The 27,702-nt window shown below is 57.7% G+C and overlaps 1 protein-coding gene across 1 annotated transcript; it reads right to left on the bottom strand.

Annotated features, from left to right (window-relative positions):
* Window positions 1-1,658: 1,658 nt before the first annotated feature.
* MMP2 (matrix metallopeptidase 2) lies at window positions 1,659-22,940 on the bottom strand (the record flags this gene model as incomplete). Its single annotated transcript, XM_084256780.1, has 13 exons — window positions 1,659-1,762; window positions 3,185-3,294; window positions 6,918-7,077; window positions 8,430-8,566; window positions 11,821-11,962; window positions 13,073-13,228; window positions 13,718-13,891; window positions 14,919-15,092; window positions 17,682-17,855; window positions 18,078-18,206; window positions 19,201-19,349; window positions 20,186-20,412; window positions 22,785-22,940. 13 exons carry the CDS (start codon window positions 22,938-22,940, stop codon window positions 1,659-1,661), a joined length of 1,992 nt encoding a protein of 663 aa, XP_084112906.1.
* Window positions 22,941-27,702: the final 4,762 nt, after the last annotated feature.

Genomic DNA, 27,702 nt, shown 5'->3' with positions numbered 1-27,702 from the left:
GCATAGAATGCCGTCCCTGTAGGGACCTCTAGGACCTGAACCATTGGGCAGGACGCAAGAGACAGATGGCTCCAGGGCTGTCAGGGGGCCTTCAGAGACCTTTTCACACCGATTCCCCACCAGTCCCACCAGCCCCCCAGTGAAGCAAGTCTGTTGGAAACAGGGATCTCAAATAATCCCAGGCCTTGAGCATCTGCTTTGCAGCTCCAAAATTTCTACGCAGGAAGGGATCAGGCAGGGTGGGGAGTCTGTTGGAAAGGAGGGGTCAAGACCTTACCATTCACAGCGGCTGTGTTTAGAAAGTCAACACACATTTCTCGCCTGTTTACTAAGGCCAGTTGTGGAGGTGGTGGGAGGATGGTGCTGCTGCTGGAGGGTCTGGGCTAAGGGGTAGAGCTCTTCCTCCAGATCATGCCTGGCTTTGACTTGGGTTGTAACCTAATAGCTAAGGTACCGTGGGCAAACCAATTTTCTCTGGGTCTAAGTTTACTCCATAAAATCTGGCCCACAGCTTCCCCTTGCAGGCTGTCGTAAAGGCGAAATGAATGCCCGGGGCACAGTAAGCTCGCTCTTAATGAGGGGGTTATTGTTATCCTTGTACATGGCCATTAGCAGTAGCTTCAGGATTGGTATTATTGGCAAGGAAGACACTAAGATGCAAAGAGGCAGGGAGCCTTGAACTAGGCCCTGCAATTAAAGTAACAGAATCGCTTCAGCTAAAGGGCCGCCAGCTCACCCACCCTCTGGCCTCTTGTTTATTTTGGCACCTCTGACCCTTCTAGCAGCCGTCCAGGCCCTGCAGGCAGCAGGATTTTAGACCTTTTCAGTTCCCTCCTCTGGCTGGGGCTGGGGCCCCTCTCAGGCTCTGAGAACTTCCGCAAACACTGCCACTCAATTGGTGTCTTTATTCATACTTGTCCACGTTTCCCATGGGGAATTGTTGCAGGGAGCAGGGGGCGGCTGATCGGAGAGCCGTGGTGTGGTTGTCCTCCATCCAGTGGAGGCAGTGGCGGGTGGGGACATTCTAAATGGAGTGAGCAAGGCAACCGTCCCTAGGTGGGCTGAGATGCAACGGGAGGACGCTTCAGACACCCTGAGTCCTTCCGTCAGGAGTGCAGTGTCAGAGGGGAACAAATGGAAAAGGGCAGAGGAAAAGAAGAAAGTGTCTGCAAACGGAGGGAAGGTTCTCAGGGGCAAGAAGCCAGGTGTCCGTGGCGGCTCTCCGTCGTGCCCCGACCCTACAGCTCTGGGCTGGGCCAGGCTGTCGGGCCACCAGTGCCCTCCTGAGAGTCTCTGTGGGCTCTGCAGATGCTGTGAGCCACAGAGGCGGTGGAGGGATAAGAGCCGGAGAGGGGGCAGCACCAGGGCAGCCCTAGGCTGGGCTGCATCAAAATATCAAAGTATCCTTTTGGGGGTGGTTCTGGAGGGCTGATGGGTTATGGAGGGGGAAGTGGCACCTGGAGGGGTACAATCAGCACCTTTGCTTGAGCACAGGGCAGAGCCAATCTCTGGAATCTTAAATTACCAGGCGGGGCGAGAATGCCGATTAACTATTGAGCTGAAGGCTGCCAGGCCACCCGGGGCGTCCCTGGTGCAAAGGGCCCGCTGTGCCTCTGCATGGAGGTCGTGGAGAGGAGGGGCCTGTGGACAGGAGCAGCTCAGCAGCCCAGCCAGTCGGATTTGATGCTTCCAAACTTCACGCTCTTCAGACTTTGGTTCTCCAACTTCAGGTAATAGGCACCTTTGAAGAAGTAGCTGTGACCTAGAAAGAGAAAGAAGAGAAGCAGCTGTGACTGGCCCGTCCTCAGACGCTGGCATGTGGAAGATGGCAGGGAGCTTTAGAGCCGGCCTGCCGCCTGGAAGATGCTTTTAAACCAGAGAGGACCCCCATGAGGCTGGAAGAAGGGGTGTGGCTGGGCCTCCCTCGTGGTGCAAGGGTTAAGCACACTCTGGGTCTGTTTCTTCATCTTTAAGGTGATAAAGATATCAACCTTTTTGGGTTTGCAATGAGGCTTAAATTAGATAACCTATGTTCTTATTAATATCTAAGCAACAGTACTGTGGGGAGCACAATTTCCAAACTAAGCAGTTACCATAGACTAGAAGTAGCTATAGAGGCTTCTGACTCTGTTAGGCCCACAGAGGGATCGTTTTGGTTCACCCAAGTTTTTTGTTTCATTTTGTCGTGAGTTCTAAAAAGTTGCCAACACATAAATATCTGGAATTTTCACATGAAAATACAGATTTCTTGCTTTCTTTTAAAACAACTAGAATGACAAGAATAATCAGGAGGAGAGAAGCAACTAACCCCTATAATTGAGTCATGTGTTCTCTGGTTCACCACAGACCTCACCACTCCCTACTGTCTGCCTGACCTGCTACACTCATCTGTGCTATTACTTTGGCCCCTGTGGACTTTGGAATCCGTGACACCTTACATGATTTCATTCACTTCTATTAAAACCCTGGCACCTAGTAAGTGCTCAATAGCTATTTATTCCTGGAGATAATCCTTAAACTAGCTGATTTTAGGGGCCTTTTCTTGGACACATGAGATCTTTTGCCACTGGAGGTCAGGGCCTCTGTCATTAGCCAGCATATGACGGAGGCCCCCCCCCCAAAAAAAAATCGTGAAATTTAATTGAAATTGCCTCTACAAAAGCAGATTAGACTCATTCTACAGAGCTCACAGAAGCTTCCTCAGGAACATGGCTTTCAAACTCCAAATTCTATCCCTATGGGTTGTGTTTTATCCAGCAAGGGATCAAAGGCAAACTGAGTTGAGTGGGGATCTTTGCCACATCAGCAACAAGGCATGACAAAGTTTGTCCTGTCTGGAATGGAGTCATCCTTCTGCGAATGGGAGGTGGTCACAAGGCCTCTTGTGGAACCCAAAAGGGCCTGGATCAAACCCGGAATGAATCCAAGGCACAGAGCCCAAGTTCCTCGTCCCCTGCTGGCCCCCTGTCCTCCCCCGCCCTGGCTCTGGGCCCTGCAGCTGTGAGCGCTGGCTGAGTGAGCAGAGGTCAGGGGTCTGGACGCCTTCCCAACACTGGGCTAAAGGGGCTGGCTTGTCTTCCCGGCCCCATGCCTCTCTGCACAAAGAGAGTGTGTGCTCCTGTGGGGCAGGGCCTGGCTGGGGGCAGGGAGTCCTAGAAAGCGGCCAGCAGCCCGGGCAGCTCACCACTGCCCTGCAGATCCACCACGGCATCCAGGTTGTCGGGGATGGCGTTCCAGGCGTCTGCGATGAGCTTGGGGAAGCCGGGGTCCATTTTCTTCTTCACTTCATTGTATCTGCAAGGAAACAGACATGATGGACCATCGGGCCCCCTAAAGGCCTGTCCTCCCCCAGCCTGGATGGGAGGGCCCAGCAGATGGCTCCTGGGTGGGCCCGGAAAGCAGACCAAGCCCTCAGGGGGCAGCCGCAGGAAGGGGAAGGGCGGCGTGGGGCCTGGGTCTGCATCCCACCTCCTCCCCTCACTTGTAGCCTTGAACACTCCCATAAAAGCCATCTGCAGTTACCGCTAACACCTAAGCAGTGCCTTAACCCCTGGCCATATACGTTCGCACTCAGTCCCACCGCACGGCTGGGATGCAGTTATTACCGTGATGCCCATTTTACAGACCGGAGGCTTAAAAGGGCACCCGATTCTGAGTCGTAGCCCCACCCAGGCTAGTCTGGTTCAGAGCTGCCAGCTGTTCTGGGCCTGTGTTACCAGCTGCAAAGGGATTATATTTAATTTAATGGGTTCATGAATGTAGGTATGGCATGAAACAGGCATATCCTAGCCCATGCCGGCACTTGGTGGGCGCTGGCCATGTTCGTTCCTTGCACACTTGCATCCCTGCCGCAGCTGCAGGAGCATGGCCTGGGAGCCCAGGGGCAGCCTCGGGCCCCGTTGCTCTTGCGCTGGCTGCTGTGGACAAGTTGCTGCGTCTTCGTCCAGCCAGGGGAGATGACAGTCCCCGCGCTGGAGACAGCTCGTCTGGGACAGCGAGGTCATGATGCAGCGCGCCACAGGGATCCATATCCTGTGAGTCACTGACCACCGCCAACCACAGCTCTCAGGCCACCTAGTTTCCTGGGGCCCCAGTTTTAATCGGGGTAAATATTGAGTGCTAGCCGGCACGTCTCCTTGCTGGAGAGCAGCAGCGCTGTCTTTTTATTTACTGGAGAACTTTTAAATGCTGGGCTCCTTTTGAATCCTCCGCTTTTCCGCTTACACGCAACCTGCTCGCTGTTCCGCACACGTCTCGTGAGACCCACTGTGTGCCTGTGGGCACTGCAAGAAGCAACATGAAGTCTTGTGCTGGTGACGGCCCCTGTCCTCCGCAGTGCCTCGAGGAGGTCCTCTCCCCCATGGCCAGCCTGGCCCCCTCCATCCTGGCCGCCTCAGCAGCTTCCCCTCTGAGCTCCCTTCTATGGAGGTCACCCCCTCTGGAGGTCACCCCCTCTGCCCATCGCACCCAGGAGAGCAGTGTTAATCCCAGCTGTTAATCCCAGTGTTAATCCCTCAGACCTCCTCCTGCAAATCCAACAGGCCTCCTCGTGGCCTGGAGCCCCGTGGGCAAGTCTCCCGGTCCAAGTTCCCAGCACTCCGTCCATGTCACCTCCCCGAGCCCTCCCACGGCATCCCCCGAGCGACCATGGCCCAGAGCTAGGCGTCCTGAGCTTGAACTTGTCCTCACTTCTTTCTCAGCCTCCCCACAAAAGGCTGGGACGGCAGGAATCACCCCCACTCTCCAGGTGAGGGCAAGTGAACCAATTTGCTTCTAAGTTCTTTTCCTTCAGAGAGAAAACGATGTCGCAGCATCGGGGGGGTGCTGGCTGGGAGGGGGCGCCTCCTCCTCGCTTTCCTGTGGTCCCAGTGTTCCCCGCTCTCGAGGCCGGCTTTGCACGTCTCTGCAGCTGCAGAAGCTGCAGTAAGGGGCCAGCATCCCACGCCAGCCTCTCCACGGGTGCGTCCTCAAGGCGCTTGTTTTCAGACCTGAAGTGGGGCTATTGCTAGTGTCTACCTTCCCTGGGAAACACCGGCAGGTGCACAGGCTCCCGCCTGGCATGGGGCTGAGCCAGCCTTCTTTTTGCTCCAAAGTGTTTGTCTCTTTCCCTCACTCCATCGGGAGCAGCGTGGGAAGATTCAACACGCGGCTTACAGGTTAGCAGTGCTCACGAGGACCGTCCAGAGCTGCCTGCCAAGCGGAGGGGGGACTATTCTTGACTGCTACCCAACACCTAGGAAATATAGGATATATACTGGTGCGCTGAGTAGAATCTTCCAGAAGCAGGGGCTGAGCACTCGCTGGCCTGAACGAGGGGATCCCCGGGTGGAGGCAGCTGCTCATCCTCCATCGCTCTGGGGCTCTTTCTCCTCCAGCGAGGAGGCTTCTGAGGTCTCTGCAGACTGTACACCAGGTGGAGAGTCTCAGCACCTCCCCTGGGAGAGATCTATGTCCTCTGAAAGTCCAGCCAGAACCTCTGCTGGGCCCTTCAGCTCTGCTGCCGGATGGAACTTCCTTGCAGGACAGGCTGTCTGTCCCAGCCCCCGGCTTTGGGAGCCAGGCTTGTCCTGGCTGTGGCAGGAAGACGACTCCCCCCAACCCAGGGAGGCCCTGCCGCAGCTCACATGCACGGGGCGAAAGGGAGGGGATGATGATAAAAGTCCATGACTCATGTCTCCGTGATTCTGCGGCTCTTGCTGTCCCCGAGTCTAAGGTCTGGAGAGGGGGAGCCCCCACCCACCAGCACGTGGGGGTGATTCACAGCTGGTGGGGGCAAAGCCAGTCACGGAGTCCTGGCTGCTTTCTTTCCCCAGGGTTGAGTCTCAATCAGTTTGAGTTGTTCAGTGTCTTAGCAATAGGTCTGGAATTCCATGTGACACGGGCAGCTTGGGACATAAACAGCTCCTGGATGCGGGCAGCCAGGGGCAGCGCGGAGGTGGCGGGAGGAGGGAAAACAGTGGCCTTGGGGGGGAAGCAGGTGGGGATGGTGCAAGGACCTGGGGCAGGGGCAGCCGCAGGAGGAATTAGGGACACAGAAGGAGAGCGAGGCAGCTGAAGACACTCCCCTGCGGGCCACCACCCCGTCCCCACTGACCCAATGACCCCCAGGGGCCGGTGGAGGGCACGGGGCGAGAGGACAGAGCAGTCGTAATCCTGGCTCTGTGGCCACCTGCACGACAGGAACTCGGACCAGTTTTTCACTGCTGTGGACCTCGATTATGTCATGTGGGAAGTGGAGGAGCAATAATCAATCTCCCGGGACGTCTTCCTCCCGCTGACAGTTCTAGACACTGGACTCCCGACCTCCCCCCGGCCCGTGGACTCCTTCCCTTCAGATGACCTGGACAACAGGGCCACCTGCTTCCTAGGCCCTGCCAGTCTGCCCCTGCTGTCACCAGCGTCCCTGCTGCTGCCCACGTCCCGACTCGGACGCTGGCTCCCGGGATGATGGGTGCACCATCTCTCGGCTGTCATCGGATTTTGCCTCCTGCCATCCTTGCTTCCACCATCCCCAAGGGGGGACCCCACTATCTCAGGTACAGTGAGAAGAGTGAAGAATAGCTTGTTTCCTGGGAGCCACCATTCTAGGGTGTAGATCCCTTTATTTTCAACATTTTGGGGTGCATTGAGTCACCCCAAAATGTGAGACTGCAGGTCACACAGACAAGGGTCTAGTCAGGCAACCGCAGAGAAGAGAAAAGAGGTTCTGACCAGAACGGCACTAGCAACGCGCATGACGAGAGCCACCCTTCGGGACTTCTCGAGGGCAGCAGGTCAGCCTCCAGAGTGGGGACATGCCTGGCCTCTGCACTTGACCGAGGGGGCATGAAGCTGCAGCAGCTTTCTGTCTCCAAGCATAGGGCGGTGCAGCTCTCCTCAGAGCAGGCAGGACCCCCCTGAGTCCACGCCTCCCTTACCTCCAGAACTGCTCTCCAGCAAAGATGTACGTCTTCTTATTCTTGCTCCAGTTGAAGGCTGCATCCACACGCTCAACACTAGGGGGCAGTCCCAGGCTGGTCAGCGGCTTGGGGTACCCTCGCTCCAGGGTGCTGGCAGAATAGACCCAGTATTGTTTCCCTGGGGAGGAAGCAAAGAGTGTGTCTGTGATTAGTGCTGAAACCCCCAGACCAGTCTGTTCCTCTGTCATCTGCCTTGGGGGACCCACTGAGGCCATTTCCAGCCAGTTTCTGCCACTCCTGCATTCAGAGTCCAGCATTAAAGCGCAGAGGCACCATTTTACTGTTGGTTATTCGGGGTGCCTGGCTGGGGAGGTGAGGGGGATGAGCCCAGCCTCGCGCCACTTGCCAAGCCACGTGCCTCCCCTGCCATGAAGGGACCCTTTCTAATGGGCACAAACAAAGGTGGCCCGTGGGCCTGATCACAGCCCCTGGTCACTCTGGGATGGAGCCGGGGAGCCGGCTGCCAGGACAGTGTGTGCCTAGTGTTGGCAGAGCCTTCGGTGCCTGTCCCTGTGCCCCTCCTCAGAGCGGGGTAGGGACCCCGAGTCACCTGCCTCCCCACCACTGCCTTCCCGGCACCCCTCCGTAACAGCCGGGCTTTGCGTCTCCCCACCAGCGTGTGAGCTCACCGAGGGCAGGGCTGGAGCCCGGCACATGACAGGTGCTTAAATAAACACCGACTGTGCAGGGTTTCTGGACGCCAGCCACACGCCCGCAGCTGGATGACTTAACCACTGACAGAGAGCGCTGGCACTCGCGTCCACTTAGTCGTTAGCTTTCAAGGGATTCATTTCAAAATCTCTAGAAATTTATTACAAACATTAAAATGGAAGCAAACCCACTTTTAGAAAATTCTAATGAAAACTGTTGCCTGCCAAAGGCTCTAGCTTTAAAAAGGTATTAGAGACACTAGCACTAAATTGTCATTTTCCTTCTTGACTAGGAATCTGAAAGGCTGAAAAGCCATGAGAAGGGAATGTTCACGCTGTGGGTGAAGGCTTTATAGTGCCGGTGTCTGATCTGACCTCCCCCAGGAAACCCACACTTTTGGAAATGATTAAAGTAAAGGGGGGACCTCCCTGCTGGTGCAAGGGGTTAGGACGCAGCACTATGACGCTGTCTGCAGCCACTGCGGCACGAGTTCAATCCCCGGCCAGGGAGCTACCCACAGGGCGCGGCAGACCTCTCCTGTCTCCCCACTGCTCCCCTCAGCAGTGTATTTCAGTCCATCTGCCTGTTCTGCTCTCCACTGTCTCTGGTGAATCCTCTCAACCCCCTGCATGTCTGGCCTACACCCCAGGTCTTGTACGCATAAATAAAGAAATCTTTAAATAAATAAATGAATCCCAAATGATTAAATTAAAAAAATAAAAATGCAATAAAATAAAGGGGGCCCACACCACCCACAGATGCACAGGAACTGTGTGCAGAGCCCTGAGGAGTCGAGGAGGACAGGACCCGCCCACACACCTGCAAAGAACACAGCCTTCTCCTCCTGCGGGGCCTCGTACACGGCATCGATCTTCTCTGGAAGCTCCGGCCAGAAAGTGGCCACCAGCAGCGGCCCTGTGGGCTTGTCACGTGGCGTCACTGTCCGCCAAATGAACCTGGGGGTGGAAGGGGGTACAGGAAACCACGCCTTCAGTGGTGCGTCTGCACTTCTAACCACACGCCTGCCTGCGCCCACTCAGAAGCATGCCAGCGGCCATGTCTGGGGAGCAGAGGCAGCATCAAAGGAAGGCTGGAGAACTGGGGAACGGGCAGAGCCCTCTCTGCAAGATGCCAGGGTTGAGAAGCAACCTCTGCTCTGCCTGCGTCTTCCTCCTCCAGGAAGCCTACCTTGACTACCTGTGTCCATACTGTGTTCCTCCTGGAGCCTCTCAAGATCATCCACACTGAATGTCTGGAACAGTCACTGGATTGCTTTTTAATTTTATATTCTTTAATATTGCACTATTACACCTACTTTAAAGCAGCGGGTGCAGCTAGTGAAATGGGGTGCTTATTATGAAAATAAAGATTCAGGGGTTTCTGGACCTCCTTGTTTCAAACCCTAGTTCATAATTTTTTCAATAAATTTTAGGGGTAGCAATGGTTTATAACATTATATGGGGGCTGGTGCACAGCACAAAATTCAGCATCTGTCTAACTCCATCACGGTCTCCACCCAAAACCCAGTTTCTACCCATCATCATACAATCGACCCCCTTTACCCATCGCATCACCCCAACCTTCTTCTCCTCTGTCACGCCTGTCTCTCCTATTAGATTAGAAGCCACATGAGCCAGGAGCTGATGGCAATCGAAAGCATCTTCAGAACTGAACAGGAATGGAGGCCTCTCCCTGGGGGGGTGTTTGGGAAGGAAGGGATTCGCGCACCCAGCAGGAGCGACAGCAATCGCTCACCGCGTGTCTGCACGGTGCAGCCTTCCCAGGGGTACAGGATAATGGCGCGCTCGGCAGTGTGCCCAGCACCAACTTAATCCCTTATCCTCCTTCACCCCAGGACTCCCACCTTTATGACCCGTCCTTCCCTGGTGGATCTGCTCCCCATTTGGGTGAGTTCAAGTACTGTTCTCAAAGTGTGATCCGCACCAGCAACATCAGCAGGACCAGGGAACTCATCAGAAATGCAAATTATTAGGTCCCAACTAACACCTATCAATCAGATTCTCTGGGCTTGGGGTCCAGCAGTTTGTTTTCACAAGCCTTGCAGAAGATTCTAATGCCAAAGTCTGAGAACCTCTGGTCTAAACTTAGCAGAGGGCAGTGTTTCCTGGCAACTGTTACTGATTCAAGAGTTGCCCTGTGACTTACGTGGCACAAGAGGGAACAGACAGACTCGCTATTTCACGTCTCTCTCTCCTACTGGATGTGGGCAGGGAAGCCCACACCACTGGCAGCCACTTTGTGACCCAGGAGGCACCCAGTCTCGGGATGAAGTCAAGGCAGAGGACGGGCAGTGGACACCAATATCACGGAGTCGCTGACCCTTTCTCTGGCCCTGGAGGCAGCCTTCCCTTCACAAGGCTTGAGAGCAATTTCTCGCCAGTGTTTGAGCTGAGTGGAGTTGGGGTTCTCTGTTCCTAGCAGCCAAAGCATGCTGCTCCAGACAGGATGATGACTTTATTTGTTAAAGGCAGTTCATAGGGGTTCCAGTCCTCTCTGCTCTCTTGCTGTCTCCCTGCTGGCAGCGGGTGCTGCCAAGGACAGGGCATCCACCCTCCCATACCTACTCAATGCTCAGGGCAGAGGTGGCCCTTTGAAAGATTATGGCACATAACCTGGCTCCCTCAGGCTCTGTTCCTCCCTGTGCATGCTGGGAACTTTCACACCCCAAAATTTCACTCTTGCATTTCCCTAGTCTCAACCCCTCTCCAACCTGTCAGGCCGTTCACTGTCCATCGTATTTGCTTCTCTCTTAGGGGCTTTGCCTAAGGGCTGCTTCTTCTCTGGAGCCATCCTGGACTCGGGGGTGTCCGCAAAGCATCTGCTACTCAATTTCCTTTATTTCTGCCAAGCGTGACGGTCACTTCCCTGCGCCTCTGTTTTCTGAACCAGACTGGTGACACCCGAGCTGTACTGTGCTTGGGTATCGGAATCACCCTGGGGGGATCTGCTCACATGCAGATTACTGGGGTGGCTCCTAGAGTCTGCAGCCAGCAGGCCCAGGGCAGGCACAGAAACGGACACCTCAACACTCTCCCATGGGGGGGGGGTTCTGGTGTAGGAGGCCCACAGACCACCCTTTGAGCACACTGATCCAGGCCTTTGATAGGCCCTCTGCCCTGGCACAGCAGTCCAGCTCCTAAAGCCTCGCCAAGCATCTGGCAAAGTACATGCCAAGCAATTACCTGCCAGCGATCACAGCCAACGTGCTAAGCCACAACGACGCATTCTGTGCCAGGCATTGTTTTGAGCCTAAACTCATCTAATCTTTACGACGGTCCTAAGAAACAGGATAGCATGTTCACCCCATTTTATAAGTAAGGGAACAGGTCCAAGAAGATACACAGTGAACTCGCCTATGATCACGCAACCAGCAAGCCACAGGCCCAGGACGCCAGCCCTGCAGATCCGAGTCCATAGTCCATTCTGTCAACTACCAAACCCAAAGGACAGATGGACACATGGATGGACGGATGATGGATGCAAAACGGATGGACCGACGGTGGAGAATGGATGATGGACAGACAGACAATGGATGGGTGGGGGATACTAAAGGGGTGTTTACATGTAAGCACAGGGGTGATGGGTGTGCCCTTTAATGTAGTTCTAGTTTCTACCTGCCCTTCTCTGGCGGGGGGTGGGGGGTGACTAGGGCAGCTGGGGGAAGTCTTAGCACTGGGTTGATTGAGTGGGGGCCTTTGTGCATAGTACAAAGGTACTGTGGTCACTTGCTCCCCTGGCACAGAACTGGCCATCTGAGGCTGGTAGTAGTTTAAATTATTGTTTCCAACTCTTCCTACCCCTATTTTAAGAATCACCCACCCAAGTGCATTGCCCAGTGATTCGGGTACCACTCCCTAGAGCAGACATGTGATTTGTTTCCAACGATGGGATGTTCTCAGACAGGAAGTAGAGGCTGGACACGTGCTTTGTGGTTTGATGTGGCCACTTGTGCTTCTGTCAGCAGCCACAAGCGAGGTGTATTCTATGCACCTGAACCAAACCACAGCCCGAACCAAGATTCCCGGCAGATGCACAGACAGGGAGGGGCCAAAGAAATGCCCATTGGGCGAAGTCTTTACAAGCTGGAGCTTGTTTGAAATGCGACAAATATGCCTAACACAGGTCATTTCATGACGTGAGCAAGGGGTGGGACACAGCAGCAGGGCAGAGGACGCGCTGCAGCACTCACCGGTCCTTGAAGAAGAAGATCTCCCCGCGGATCTGGGAGATGCCATCGAAGACAATGTCCTGTTTGCAGATTTCGGGCGTGACGGGGCCCAGTGTGGGGGTCGGGCCGGTGCCAGTGCCCGGGTCAGTGTCCGGCGAGACCCCTGGGGAAGACACCTAACTCAGACTCCCCCCGCTCCAGCGGTGCTCCCCGCCAGGCTGAGACCCAGGAGTGTCCAGCTGGCCTGCTAAGGGTCAGCAAGAATAGGATCTGGCCTTAAGGTAGCCCAGGTAAGATAAGGAGATGAAGCTGGACTCCAGAGGAGAGTAAAGAGAAACCAGAATCCCGCTCGTTATACACGCTCTGATGTGACCAGAATCTGTCCTCTCTCCTCTGGGGAGTGGGTATCACTCCCTCTTTACCGGTGAGAAAACTGAGGTCCAGAAAGGCTGAGTGACTTGCCCAAGGGTCCAAAGCCAAAGCTCAGGTTCCTAAGCCTGCACGTCAGGGCAGTTGTGTGTCCAGCACGGCGGGGGAGGGGGGGCGGCACTGTCTCAAGGGTTCATCCCTTTGCTCTCAGGGAAACCAGCCACAGCTTAGAGAAGAGGAAACTGGTCCAGAGAGACTTGCCCCATCAACAGCTGGTGGCAGCAGGAGCAGCACTTGACCCGGCCCCTCCCCAAAGACCCCTCACCATGTTGGCTTGGTCCAGGCAGCACCAGTGCTATCACATATTTGTTTAAAAAAAAAAAAAAACCCTCGCCTTGTTGTAAGCTTTCATGTGAAAGAAACCATTGGTTTCAGGTGCTCAGTTTTACTGTTCTTATCACACATGAAAATAATTATTTTGCAAACTAGCAACATCGCTGCAGGCTGAGGGAAACTGAGGCCGGGGTTTGGTATCAACATCACTCCACATGCTGGGGAATTCTGCACTACGCTTCGCTAATTGCCCTGGATTCTTAACCTAACCTGTGTGCACTGGGTTGCCTGCCTCAGGTCTCAGTTTACTTGTCTAGGAAATGCAGAGAGGGTTTCTACCCTGTTGATCTCACAGCGTGGCTCCGGGGAGTCATGAGGGGTGTGGACACTGGCCTGATTTGGAAAGGAAGGGCGTGGTGCTGGGGTCCCCTTAGAGACCTGCTCCGGTTGATGCTCCCCCCTCCTGCCTTTGTCTCCTGCAATCCCAGCTAGATGGGGGCTTGCTGGCCCACCACCCCCTCCAGCCTCCACCCCAGGCCTGAGCCGAGGCTGCCCCCATGCCGAGGCTCACCGTAGAGCTCCTGAATGCCTTTGATGTCATCATGGGACAGCCGGAAGTGCTTGGTGAAGGTGTAAATAGGGGCCATCAGGGCACCCGGGTCCTCGGAGTGCTCCAGCCCCATTGCATGGCCAAACTCGTGAGCCGCCACCAAGAATAAGCTGTACCCTGAGGGCCGAGGGGGCAGGACAGGGCAGAAAGACAGGGAGAGCAAAGAGAGGGGAGTCAGGCTGGGCCCGTGGAGACAAGGAGGACATCCCCACGGAGGGGTCGAGGGCCCGGGAAGTGGCTCGGATCGGCTTCTCCTAGTCTGAGAATTCTGAGATCAGGCTTTTGCCCATTGCTTCCAAGTCAGTGGGGCAGGGAGGGCTCTGGGGTGCCCCTGTGCCGTGTGGACAGGGGCTGTAGACAGGCCTCTCCTGTCCTCTTGTCCCCAAAGGCAGCAGGAGGGACAGGACCTGGTGAGTCCTCTCTGGGGGGGGGGGTCACCGTGCCCAGCGCAGAGACATTTGGGGCAGGGACGGGGGCACCAGCACACTCTTATTTTGGAGGCTGGCAGGCGGGCACCTCAGTAGGGCACCTCCCCCCACCAGTGACCAGCCGGGTCTTCCCCAGGGGGCAGGTGCCTGGGGCAGGGTCCCCCCAGGGGGCGCCCACCTTGGTCGGGGCAGAAGCCCCACTTGCGGTCGTCATCGTAGTTGGCCGTGGTGGCGCACCACATCTTCCCGTCGCTGCGCCCCGCGCTGGTGCAGCTCTCGTGCTTGCTGCCCAGGAAGGTGAAGGGGAAGACGCAGGGGGCGCCCTCCGAGTTCCCGCCGACGGTGGACATGGCTGTGGGAGGGGCCGAGAGTCAGCGGGTGGGGGCGGAGGCCACCGCCAGGACGCAGTGGCCCCAGTGGCCGTTAGCAGAGCAGAGGGTGGGTGAGCGCGCTCGGTCCTGTGCGTCGGGCCCAGTGCTGCACGCAGGGGTCAGCCTCCTCGCCCCAGCCTGGCGCCACCCCTGTGTGACGGAGGTTTGCCGGGACAGACAGGCTGGCAGGAGGCAGGGCTGGGGATTCACAGCCGGGCAGCGGCATTCCTGAGTTTCAACTGGCCTCTGGGGATGAGGACAGGGGGCCACGCATTTCCCTGGACTGAGCTGCATTGCCCGGGGCCCTTGGGAAGGCCAGCTAGTGTCGTCTGCAGGAAGCTTCTCAGTGGAGGACGGAGGGAGGAAGCAGAAAGAAGGGGAGCAGGAAGCAGAGATGGGAGGATTCAAAGAAGGAGGGATAGGTGGACGGGCCGCCTTACTGAAAAGCAGAGACGGGGGCTCCCCGGTGGCGCAGGGGCTAAGCCTCAGCGCTATCAAGCTATGGGCAGCCTCTGCAGCACGAGCTCGATCCCCAGCCAGGGAGCTACCCTCATGGCGCAGCAGACCTCTCCTGTCTCGCCCGCTGCTGCCCTCAGCAGGGTCTTTCAGCCAGTCCGCTTGTTCTGCTCCCCGCTCTGTCTCTGGTGAGTCCTTCACCTCCCGCACCTCTGGCCTGCACCCCAGCTCTTGTATGCATGGATAAATAAATCTTTTTAAAAAAGAAAAGAAAAGCAGCGATGAAAAGACAGATGCAGACCAGGATGAGGAAAGGCGGGAAGGAGAAACTTGGAGGTCACACAGGAGAGAAGCGACTGCCCAGAGGCTCAGAGGGGCGCCTGCCTCGGACATCCAGCTTCACCAACTTGGCCGAATTGGCTGTTGGTGCCCAAAGCCTTGGGTGCCCCCGCATGGGGCTGCTATGCCCAGCCCCTGTCCTGGGAGGGAGCCGGGGCTCTTGTGGGTGTCCTACGGGGTTCCCGGGAGGCCCGGGCAGGGCGCGGCACCCACCGGTCTCGGGGCAGAAGCCGTACTTCTTGTCGCGGTCGTAGTCCTCGGTGGTGCCGCACCAGCGGTAGCCGTCGGTGCGGCCCTCGGTGGTGCAGCTGTTGTAGGACGTGCCCTGGAAGCGGAACGGGAACTTGCAGGGCTGTCCGTCGGCGTTGCCGCCCATGGTGAACAGGGCTGGGGGCGAGACAGAGAGCGGGGGTGCGGGTGTGAGAGGACGCCGCTGCTCACCCCAGCCCGCCCGGACACGCGCGGGCAGAGCCGGCCGGCCCACCGCCACGGCTCACACCCGCGAGGGCTGCTGATGTATTAGAAACGGTCTCCGCTGGGTGCTGAACTGGCTTTTCGGAGCGCCCTGATCATGCCCGCCTCCCAGGCTGAGCCCATCCTCCCGGTAATGAAATGGTTAGCACCTGGCACACAGCAGGCGGCTCCAGAACCCTGCCCCAGCGCCCAGGCCACTGTCCAGCTGGCCCGGGGATGCCCACACCATCCTCTGTGGTCAGCAGGATGAAACTGGATTGCCAGGGATCGGGATAGATGGGGAAACTGAGGCCCCAAGGCTGTTGGCTCCCGGGCTGCTCGTGGTCACACAATGGGGAGGACCGGATGAGGGTCACTGAAGTTTTACTGAGAACTGAAAAACTCACTCATTGCAACCTCTCTTGCTAGTTTCCGTAATGAACTCATGCACACTCGCACGCAAGCACACACGTGCAGGGAAAGCACGGCCTCCTCTGCACCCTGGCTCTTTCCCGGATGTCCCTGCAGGGGGAGGAGGCAGGTGGTGCATTCGGGACCCTTTTCAAACACACCCAGGCTCCCACTCTGAATACTCACAAGACAGGGGCCACGACGGGAGAGTTTGGGGACAGAGTGTGGGTCAGAGCCTGGGCTGGCCTGTCTTGGGTTCTTCTGTGCTCCCCTGTGCCCTCATCTACCCCCAAAGCTACAAAATGGTGCGTCTCTGGAATTGCCAACTAGCAAAACCACAAATGCGTAACCAGGACCATCTGTGTACGACGGCGCCAGAGGTGACCTCACCAGCCCCTGTTAACTCCACCATGACTGAAGGGGAGCCCAGTCCAGAAGCCCCCTACTGTAGGACTCGGGGTGCTGCCCCCTCCTCCCACCAGAGACCCTCTCTGCAAGGCCAGAGACCAGGGCACGGAGGGAGGAGGCAACACCGCAGCCAGATGCCTTCGTGGAAAAGGCAGAGGGTTAACCTCCATGGAGGCCGGCCTCTGCCTCTGGCCTCTTATCAGCTGCATTTCTACCACCCGGGAAGCCCCCAGCTCTCCCCAGAGCTACCCTGACGAGGTTGGAGAGCTCAGACACTTACTCAGCAGTCAGGAGGGGCTGAGTAACCAAAACCTGCCCCGAGACCCCAATGAGCATGTGCTGCGTGTTCTTGCATCTGGCTGAACACCAAGCAAGTGGCTAATGGCCAATGCCGGGGAAAAGTCCTCCCCAAACTTATGAATTACAGCTGTTCCCACTCTTATTATCAGAGCTCTCTGGGCTAGTCACAGGGTTTGCATACAGCAGGGTGGACAATGCCTGACTCGACCTCCCTGGTGGCCTAGGGGCTAAGTCTCAGCACCATCACCACCGTGGCCTGAGTTCGATCCCCGGCCAGGGAGCTACCCACGTGGCGCAGCAGACCTCTCCTGACTCGCCCGCTGCTCCCCTCAGCAGTGGATTTCAGTCGATCTGCCTGTTCTGCTCCCCACTCTGTCTCTGCTGAATCCTCTCACCCCCTGCACCTCCGGCCTGTACCCCAGTTCTTGTGTGCAAATAGAAATAAAATTTTGAAAAAAAAAACCCTGATCCCCTCCTAAGAAATGCCAACTATTGAACACATTAATTTAAACATTTCTGACTTATTAAGTGCCAGTGGCTTAACGTAAGGTTGACCTTTGGCACTGAAAGTGTAAATGGGAACACGAACAACTGGTTATTTGTTTCTTTCCTTCCGGACGGCTGCTGCTCTGGGTTCAGGGGCATAATTCAGAGATTCACAAAGAAGTATTTGGAAGAGCCATTGGCCTTTGTCTCCGCCCCTCCCCCATCGATGTTCTGGGCTTTTGATATCTAGAATCACCAAATATGAGGACTGGATTGAGTGTGACACTCTCTATATATGATAGTCTACACTGCGTTTTCTACTGAGTCCTGATTGTGAGGTGAGACGCGGACATCTGGGAGCATGCACGTCCGCACACACTCACCCCTTTGGAAAACGCCCCATCTACGTGGTTTCAAAATATCTGAAACTTTTGCCTCATGCATTGACAAAAACACATCCACAAATACTAAGGCCAGCCTCACGCCCGTGCAAGACACAGAGATGGATGGGAAGCCCCCGACAGATGAACAGACAGACAGACGGACACACGAGCAGAGTCAGGACCAGGATCAATGGCTGAAATTCCAGGGTGCGTGTCCCCGGCCAGGAGTCTTGTCCTCTAACCCCACCGTCAGGCTGATCCATCCAGATGTGTCCTCGTGCCCTGGCTGGAGGGCAGAGGGCTCTCGAGAGAACCAGAGGGCATCTTAAGAATCTATTTCATCCTGATGTATGTTAGGAAAAGTAACCAGAACATCGCACCTGTGACTTCACAGCCGTGATCGCTGATGCTGAGACTCAGGAGAGCAGAGCAGGCCCGACGGAAGTATTCAACAAACAGCTGTGCAGCTGAGGGGCACGCGGCAGCGCTTACCTCAGCATGGTGGGGCCCGGGGGAGAAAACGGGGGCCGCTCACCTTCATGGGGACAGAAGCCATATTTGCCCTCCTTGTTGAAGTCGTAGGTGGTGGCGCACCAGAGGAAGCCGTCGCTGCGGCCGGTGTCCGTGCAGCTGTTGTACTCCTTGCCGTTGAACAGGAAGGGGAACTTGCAGTACTCGCCGTCGGCGTTCCCGTACTTGACGCGGACCACTGGGGGCGGCGGGGAGGGCCAGGTGAGCCCGCCAGGCCTTTCCCGGAGCCCCCAATCCCTACTCGCCCCGTGCGTCACCCCCCCACTGCCATCTGGGGGTGCCACCGGCGTGGGCGGAGCGACTGCGGTCGCCAGGGAAGCCCTGTCCTCGTTGCTGGGCGACAGGGAGGCAGACGGCGGGTGTGGAGGGGGCTGGCGGCCCGCGGACGGTCGCTTCTCACCTTGCCCTTCTCCCAGGGTCCACAGCTCATCGTCGTCAAAGTGGGAGTCACCCCCAACGCCAACACCCGGGGCGAAGGCGTGTGCCAAGAGGCCGTCCTTGCCGTCGAAAGGGTAGCCGTCGCCATGCTCTGAAAGGCACACGGGTCTCAGCTCCTGGCCGTCCCGGCTACACCCTGAGCCCCAGCCACCCCCTGGCGTGGTTGAGGCCCTCCAGCCCACGTCTCCCCTGTCTTTGTGGGGTTATCAGAACGGGGGCCTCGAGTCAGCAGAGTTGCCGGCTTATTACCATCCATGGTCTACACTGCTCACTCAAGCTCCCTCCACATTCAGTGTCTACACGGTGCCAATGACACCACACCTACCACACGTCTACACTGTCACACCAGTGTTCTCCTCTCTCACTGGTAAAGTCCCCAGTGTCTTCACCACATGCCCTCATGTCACTGGGCCTGATGTCGATCACAGCGGAACCCTCCCGCCTGCTGGGCCTCCAGGTCCCGACCACCCACCCACGTCTGTCGTGTTTCCTGTGCCATCTGCTCTCATCCCGACACCATTCACACCGTTTACACCGTCTACACTACCCACCTTCTAGTCTGCTCCTACCAGGCTTCACCACCAGCCCACATGGCGCCTTGATCCGGCCTTGCTCCACCTAGTCCACGTCCACACTGCCTGGGTCCTCTCTCGTATCGAGAGTGGCTCAGTTTACCAGTGTCATCCAGTGGAACTTTCTGTGGCCATGGCCTGTCCTTTGTGCTGTCCAACTCACTGGTCAGTAGCCGCATGTGGCTAAATTTAAATTTCTTTTAATTTCAGCTCACTGTAAGTGTGAACTGCCCTGCGTACTGAGGGACAGTCCAGGCAGGCACTGGCTTCAGGTTACCCCGTGTCCCAGGTGGACCCAGCGGCACCCCATCTCCCCACCATTAATGTGGCTTCTTCCTACCCCACCCCCCAGCGTTTGTGTCCTCAAAGTGGGAGTCATGCTAAGCAGGACTGAGCTGCATGCTAAGGAGTGCATGCTAAGCAGAACTGAGCTGCCCACAGGGTCCCCAGCTTCCCAAATGTTCAGATCGCCCCCTCTCTACGCTGACCCCCGCCGGCCCCTCTTCTGCCTACCCAAGCGGCCAAAGTTGATCATGATGTCAGCCTCTCCATCATGGATTCGGGAAAAACGCAGGGGTGTGACATCACTCCAGACTTGGAAGGCACGGGCGAAGGCGTCATCCACGGTCTCGGGGTCCAGATCAGGTGTGTAGCCAATGATCCTGGGGGCGGGTGTGGAAATGCACGTGAGTGTGTGTGTGCAGAGGAATGTAAGCATGCACTTGCGCATGAGTGTCTGCACGTGTGGTGAGTGTGAGAGAGCGTGCAAGGCTGTGTGCATGTGCAGTATGTGCAAAACCACACACTGCACACACACACACGAGTCAGTGTGCAATGTGTGCATATGAGCGTGTCTGCACGCGCAGGGAGCTGGGAGTGCATGCTAAGCAGAACTCAGCGTGCATGTTCAGCGAGAGAACAAACATCCAGGCCAGAATGCCTTAGGGCCCGTGATTCCTACACCAGCCAGCACCTGTGGGTCCTGGCAGGGGAGTCTCATCCCTCACCCCCGGCTGGAGGAACAGGGTCATAAATAGTGCATTGTGGGCCACAGGGCAGAGACCCCACCTTGGAGCCCTGCGCTAGCCGTGCAAAGCAGCTCTCAGCCCAACCCACAACCAGCAACAACCCTCTAAGATGGAACCCTACTAGCAACCAGTCCTTAAGTTGCCTCCACCAGCCCCAGAGACCCCACATAATGACAACAGCCTGCTGGCTGGGATCTAGCTTAGTCCCTCTCTGCTGGCCGGGATCTAGCTTAGTCCCCAGGCAAGTCTAGGAGGCAGGTTTTCCTGGCCCCATGTGGCTACAAAGCCAAGGCTCCGAGCACGGAGATGGCCCTCGAAGGCGAGAGTGAAACTCCAGGCCTGTCTGCCTCTAGTTCCTGAGACCTTCATGCACACGCTCCTGAGACACCTCTGGGGATCATGAGTGGGGAGAAGAGCCGGTCCCAGGGGACCCAGCACCCAGCCGCGCCCCCCCGCGCCTGCCTTGGCACCTGTATGTGATCTGGTTCTTGTCCCACTTGGGCTTTCGGGGGAAGAAGTTGTAGTTGGCCACGTCGGGGTTGCCGCAGCGCGGCTTCCGCATGGTCTCGAGGGTGTTCTGGTCCAGGTCACCGGTCTGGGGCAGCCCGAAGAACTTCTGCATCTTCTTCAGCGTGTCTTTCAACACAAACAGGTTGCAGCTCTCCTTGGGGCAGCCGTAGAAGGTGTTCAGGTATTGCTGGAAGACAGGGGCGCCCACAGGAAGCAGCCACGTTAGGGCGGCCGAGCCCCGGCCACGGCAGCTGCGTGAACCTGTCCCCACTGCAGCCCCGTGCGCAGGACATAATCCAGGGACTCGGGGGCACTGGGCGGAGTCCTGGGCTCCCCAACGAGCTCTGTCACCCACTAGTAGTTGTTGGGAGACGGCTGCCTCGGGCTGAGGACTTACTCAACCAGCATGTGTTAGCTCGCATCATGCTGGTAGCCACAATGTAGGAGCATTACTCTCCCGACCACAGGGAGGAAGCACCCAAAGCACAGAGAGGTGAAGACACCTGCCTGAGGCCACACGGCTCACAAATGGCAGCGCTGCATCTGGACCCAAGCACTTTGGCTCTGAAGCCCAAGCTCTGACGTGTCAGTCTCGTCCACCCCTCTGACCTCCACCATCCCTTTCACTCCACCCACCTGCTGGTGACATAGGGGTGATTTCCCTGCCTTTTCTAGCTCAGACCAGGGGCTCTGACACCCATGGGTTCAAATCCTGGAGCTGCCATTTCTAAAAAGGAAAGAATCCTGTCCTGCGGGGGCGAGGCTCCAGCAGAGGTTCAGAGACCAATCAGCTCATTTATTTGTGCAACAGATACTTTCTGGCCCCCTCCAGGGGCTAAGCCCTGTACTATCGCCAGGAATACGCTGGTAAACACAATAGACCTTTCTAGTCTCTGGGTTCAACCCCCAGTGTGGGAAAGCTAGTGGATCACAGATAAATGCAAAATTGGAAATGTGGTAAGCGCACCGGAATGGCGCAAGGAGACCAGACACCTCTCTACAGGGCCCCTAACCTTGTTTGGGGGGTAGCTAAGACAGAGCAGCCATGATCATAATAATGACTAATACTTTTTGAGTGTTTCCCAGGTGCCAGGCACCCTTCAAAGCATCTAAGAGGATCGCCCCTTTAACCCTGAGATGGGAGCCCTGTGGCCCCAGTTTGCAGACCCTGACAGTGAGTCCAGCCCCTGCCTAGATGACTTGGCCAGTGGTTAGGGCAGAGTCCGAGCGGGTCCTCTCAAATCCCCCACTGCATCGCCTCTGGCAACATGGGCTTCCATATGCTGTAGATGTGGGGACCCAGGGGGCCTCCTCATTGACTCAAGCTCCACCTTCACCCCCACCCAAGAGCCACATGTTATGTGGACCCCGTTCCAGACCCTTAAAAATGTTAGCTCTCTCAACCCATCCACGGGACATCCTCAGGAGTTCGCAGGGGGACCAGGGGGCATGGGGTCGAGTCCCGGGCGTGTTGGAGAGCAAGCTTAAGTGGAGGAAGGTTTTGGGGGGCACTAAAAAGATAAGGGGGGCTGTCTAGTGGGCTGAAAGGAGCATCTCGAGGGGTCCCCCAAGGGAGGGGCTTACAGAGTGCAGGGTGCCCTGCAGCAGCCCCCAGCCCCCAGCCCAGCCAAGGAGTCCCTCCAGCCTGGCGCGCGCGCTCGCAAAACAACCTCTGAGGCGCAGCGCGGAGCCGGGCCAGCAGGGCGGGCGCGCTGGCCGCTCTCCGACCCGAGGGGGGCTCCGTCCGCCCCCGCCCCACGCGCCCGGCCTCCGCGCCCGCCCCTCCTCCGCCGGGCCGGCCAGTTCTCCCCTTGGGTCCTCTTGACCCTTCGCAGAAGTTCGAGGAAACTCCCCGAGGTCCAGCTCCTGACCCTCCGGCCAGCGGGTGCCTCCAGCCCGCGAGCCCGCCGCCTCTGCGCGCTCCTCCCGACCCGATTATTTGCCAGCGGTCCTCGGGAGTGATGTGCCCAAGGCCCTTTTCCAGATGCGCGCCGGAGCCCCAGATGTTCGCCAAGCCCGTTTCGCCCCGAGCCCCCATCTGCCTGGGTGCAGTTTTGCCCAAATTGTGGCCGAAGGACCCTCTTCCCGAAGCCCCAGAGGGGGTTCAAAGATCCCCCACCATTTGCACTGGCGACCCCTCGCAGCTTTTGGCCAAAGGTCTCCCTGGAAGTGTCTCCTGTTTAGCCAAGCTCCCCCCGAGCCCCCCTCCGCCCGGCCAGCCCCCCGGAGACTAGACAAAGTCCCCTTTCTTTATAAAAAGGGCGCTCCCCAGGGGCTTGCCAAAGCGCCCCCTCCCTTCCCCTCCCGCCCATTTCTCGCCTCCCGCTGCGTCCCGAAAAGTTGTCAGGTTGTTGGGGACGCGCTTCCCCCCGCAGCGCGCGCCCGGGGCGGTCCCGAGCCCCTCAGAGCCCCCCAAACCCCCACCCCGCCTCCCGCCGTGCCCCGCAGCCCCTCCCCGCGCGCGGCGCCCTCGGGGGGGGCGGCCAGGTGGCGGGGGGACCCCCATCTCCGCTCCCGAGGTGGCCCAAACTTGGCGGCTGGCACAGGCGCGCCACTCACCACGGCCAGCTCTTTGTCCGTTTTCGGGGCGACGTCGCCGGGGAACTTGATGATGGGCGACGGCGCGGCGGCCGCCCGGCCCAGCAGGCAGCCCAGGACGCACAGCGCCCGCAGGGGCCCGGCCAGCGCGCCCCGGGCCATCCGCGCCGCTGTCATGGGGGGTCCCGCGCGCCGCGCGCGCCGGGGAGGCTGCGGCTCGGGGGGCTGCGTGGCCGCCTGGCTGGCGCCTGCTCCGCCGCGCTCCGAGGGGCCGCTCGGCTGGAGGCTCCGGCTCCGGCTCGCTCGGTCAGACGCGCCTGGCCGGCCCCCCGCGCGCCGCCAGCCCGCGCCGCCTCCTGTTCTGGCCGGCGCTGGCGCCCCTTTGTATGCTCGGAGCCCCAGATGCGCAGCGCCAGCCCCGCCGGAGGAAGTCTGCGGCAGCGGAAACCGGGGCGGGCGGCCGCCAGATGTGGCCGGCTGGGCTGGGAGGGCGCTGCCAGCGCGGGAGGGGGGCGCGCGGGCCCGCCCCTGCCCGCCCCTGCCCGCCCCGCTCCCCGCGCCCCCCCCCTTTTCTTCTCTCCGCCCCTTTCCCCGCCGCCCGCTGCAGGCGCCGTCGGTGCGCGACCTCTGGACCCCAAATCCGGGCGCAGAGCCCGGGGGCGCCCTGCGGGGAAACATCTGGCGCGACCCCCGGAGACTCTCGGCGCTCGCAAGTTGGAGAGCCCTGGAGGGCGGCTCCGGGCCGGGACCCCGAGGCCGGGGTGGGGTGGGGCGGGCAGAGGTGGGGCGCACCGGCCCGAAGCGGAGGAGCCGCAGCCCCCTGGCTGGCGCGGTCAGAAGCGGGACGTGAGGCGTTTGGCGCTGGAGGCAGAGAAGGGCGAGCGGATGGCCGGGGATGCAGGGGCGTCCCGGCTGCCCCTCCTCTTTCCCTCCCTGAGTCCGTCCTCTGCAAATGTTTGAGCATTTGGCCTCACGCACAATGCCAGGTGCGTCCTCGAGATGCTCTCGAGAAGCAGCTGTCACGGGCCCTGGACTCAAAAATCTGCCGTCACACTCCTGTCCCCGGGGATGGCCACTCTCTCTTGCAGGACAGACAAATAAGTGCTGCGCTAGGGTGGGGATCGCCCACAAACCAGCAGTGCCTGACTTCAGCCCCTAAAGTAGTCTCGGTGGTCAGGGAAGGCTTCCTGGAAGAAGTGGTTTCTGAGCTGAGACCTGAAGAGCTACTGGATGCAGGAATGTTGGGTGCAGGGTGAGGTGGGGGAGCTATTTCAGGCACAGTTTAGGGCACGACATATATAAAGGTCCAGAGGTGAGAGACAGCAGGCACACTGGAGGACACTGCTCCCTTTTTTCTGAAAAGGGTGGGGGGCAGAGTAAGGCAATGAGACAGGGGGCCTGCAGGGAGCAGCCTGGGAAGAGAGGTGGGGGGGCTGGAGGGTCACCCCGGGGGAGTCTGAAGAGCAGGGTCTGGACTACAGGGGTGAGCAGCAATCTGCCCATAGGGGGCCTGCCTTCGTTATGGTGAGTCTGGTCTTAAGAATCCCAAAGGCCGCTGCAGCTTGGGGGGCAGTGAGCTTCAGACAGGCACAGGCCTGCCTCGGTGGCATGCGCGGCTGTCCTGCCAGAAGTCAGTCTGGAAAGAGCCCCTTGAGGGGGACTTTGCCCCACCAGAGGGAGCTGGACCCTCCAGCCTGACCCAGGGAGAAGCTGCCATTTGGGGGAGGTTGAGCTGAGGTCAGTGGGGGAGGGGGCTGCCTCCTGGCAACACCCCATTTGGCGCAGGTCCATGTCCTGTGGATAGTCAGAAGCCCATGTGGAGAGCTGAGAGCTGGGAGTGAAAATGGAAAAAGTTGTCTCACTAGAGCCAGGCTTGCAGCCTCGTGGCCTGTGGGCTGAATCCAGCCTGAAGAGCATTTTGAAACTTGGGAAAATTCATGTAAAAAATCTGATTTTCTGGTTTTCTTTTTAAAGCCCCAAAGATCTGCCAATACCGGGTGCCAATTTCCACATGGCAGCTACTAGCTGAAACTAAATCGCGGCTGCCCCTTTAGATGAGGCGTGTACTTTGGTTTGCCACAGTCCCCACCATTCCCTATTGCCATGCATGTGACTCAGCTCAGTTTTGCTCATTTACATCATTTGCCCTGTTTGAGGTTTAACTATTTCCCAGAAGTCTTGGTAAGACATTGGCGCCCAAACAACACCGTTCTGGGGCGCCTCTGGCAAAGGGCAGCTCTCTCTGAGCCTGTCACAACCTGGGTAGCCTTAACATTCTAGGGTCATTGGTGTCCAGGGTAGGTGCTTGGTGTCCATTTAGAGATGGCAACAGCTTTAGAAGCAGCTGACAGACAGAGAAGGGGCTCCATGCCCAGCAGTGGGCACATGAGATATACATGAGGGTCCCTGTGCACCCCGTTAGCTCTCTCTGCCTTGGTAACCTGCCGTGGAAAGTGATGGGGGGGGGGGGACACATCTTGATGAGTCAGAAAATGAAAGCACCACAACCCACTGCAGATGATACCAGTAAAAAAACAAGCTTTTGCATAATAAACCACTGAGATTTGGGGATGTGTTTGTTCCTGCAGCAGCTTTTAGTCAATACTATTACAGGGGTAAAGAGGGTGGTATTGTGGATATGATTGTGTCCCCCCAAAACCATAATATTCAAGACTAATCTCCATACCTGGGAATGTGTCCTCACTTGCCAATAATGTGTGACTGAGATGCAGTGACACTGGATTAGGGTGGGGCCTGTGCTGATGATTTGAGTCCTTCAAAGAAGATGAAATTTGCCCACGGGGACACACAGAACTCCACGTGCCCACAGAGGCCAAGCCTGCAGCGATGCACCTGCCAGACTAGCAACACGAGTGTTGTCAGGAACCACCAACAGCCAGAGAGGCCAGGACCAGTCTCTGGTAGCACCGTCAGAGACAGCAGGGCCCTGCCCACTCTGCCTTGGGGCTTCCAGCCTCTGGAACAGTGACAGAATCCATTCCTGTTTTCAGCACTCTAGTTTGTGCTACTTTGTTACAGCAGGCTGCAATTGCCATTCATTCATTCATTCATTCATTCATTCATTCATTCAAGGGAAATTTAATGAATACTCTTCCAGGTGCTAGACACAGCACACACAAGGTTTATTTATATTGATGAAGAAGGAAACTAATAACCTGAGACGCTGGGCGCTGGAGGTGTGGCTGCTGTGGTTTATGCCATCCCAAGAACCGGTTCTCCTGCTTTTGTTGCTGCCCCTCAATTTTCCTTTGGGGGAACTTCTCTTCCCAACTTTCAGCCTGTGAAGCTCAGCGGATGTGGATGTGACAGCCCCGTGCCGTGCCGCACTAGCACTAGCCGTGGACCCAGGCGTGGCTAAAAAGCAGACCCCATGCTGTGGCAAAGTGATGGTTCCAAATGGGCTTGTCAGCCCACTGGAGACTGTGGAGTTTAATTTTGGGACTTTCTCTGCAGGTATTGAGATGCTGACTTGCAGTGGTAAATGAGGTCAGTGTGAAGCAAGCTGGAGGTGCCTTCAAGCACAGAGCCAGGAAGAGGAAATGGTGAGCTTAGATGGCCCTCGGCCAAGCGCCTGGATCCAGCCGTGCCTGCAGCCGGAGGCATCTTGAACTTTTTAATTTGTGAGCCGATACATTCACTCCTCCCGAGTTTTGTTTTCCTTAAGCCTAGTTGGGTTGAGTTTCTATCACTTGCCATGAGAGAGTCCTGGCTGATTCTGCAAAAAATTTATCTGAGAAACCAGGAATGTCAGATCCTCAGCCCGAGGTTACCGCCCTCCCTCATTTCGTGTCTGCCTCTTGGTCTCAGAAACATCTGAAAAGCTCTCCCCAGGCCCCGCACAGCCCCAGAGGGGCAGCAACAGGACCCTGTAATCCCAGTCACCTTTTGGTTTCCTACCAGGACCCCAAACCCAGAGCTTTACTAGGGACCCCAGGCTCTCCGGCTCTCGGCCTGGCTGCTCTGCTTAAAACCTTGGCGTGTTTTCACCCACTCTGAAACTAAATCCACGTGTTTTGCAGAGCTGTGGAGCCCAGGTGACCTGCCAGGGCCTCACCCACAACTGTCAGCAGTGCAGGAGGAAACAGATGGTCCTCTGCGGGGGGTGGGGGGGTGGGGTGGTGGTGGTGATGATTCCAGAAGAGCTTATTCAGAAAGCGATTAAACCCTCAGCACGTAGGTGAAAGGATCTGCCTGGTAAAGCAAAGGCGAGCCAGGCCAAGTGTCTCACAGGCGGGGAAACTTTATTGCGCCCCCAGGCGAGGTTCACGGACCCGAGGTGGGGGTCAGTGAAGTGGGCTGTCGTCAGGGGGAGGCGGGTTTTGATGGCGTGAGGAGAGGGAAGACCAGGCCTGCAGGGCGGGGAACTGGTTTGACGAGGACCAGAGTTGTTTTTCTCATTTCAATGGTTCTTGCACCGATGGTATCAGCAGAATTTTCGTCAGGCCGTCTGGCATTGTCTGGTTTCCTGAAAGCTGCCACGTTCTCGCCCCCGGGTGGGGTCCTGGGGGGCTTTTGCATTCCTGTCCCTGCGTCGACCTTTCAGTAGGTGTGGGGAGCGGAGGGAAAATGCAGGCGGCTCCGGCAGACAGAGGGAGGGCGGGCTTGAAAACCCCGGAGGGAGACAAGTGCATGAGCAGGAGCAGGTCCTTGAACAAAGCATCCAGCCAAGACCCCTCCGGGAGGGACGCAGGAATAGACTCTGACCTGGTTCCCAGCCCGCGCCCAGGTGGAGCACCATCCAGAGGGTGGGGGGAGTTGGGACAGGGGCCTCTTCCCCACCTCTGCTCCCGCAAGTGGCCACCTGGCTGTCCCGAGGAGGCTGCTGGAGCCTCCTTGAGCCTCCTGTCTGCAGGAGCTTGCTGCTCAGCCGCAGAGAGCGCGGGGAGGGACCCCACAGCAGAACCGCGGGGTCGGCCTC

This window comes from Talpa europaea, assembly GCF_964194135.1.
Source record: "Talpa europaea genome assembly, chromosome: 16".
NCBI classification, from domain to species: domain Eukaryota; kingdom Metazoa; phylum Chordata; class Mammalia; order Eulipotyphla; family Talpidae; genus Talpa; species Talpa europaea.
Note: the sequence above shows the minus strand (reverse complement) of the source record. Positions and strands in the feature narration are given on the sequence as shown.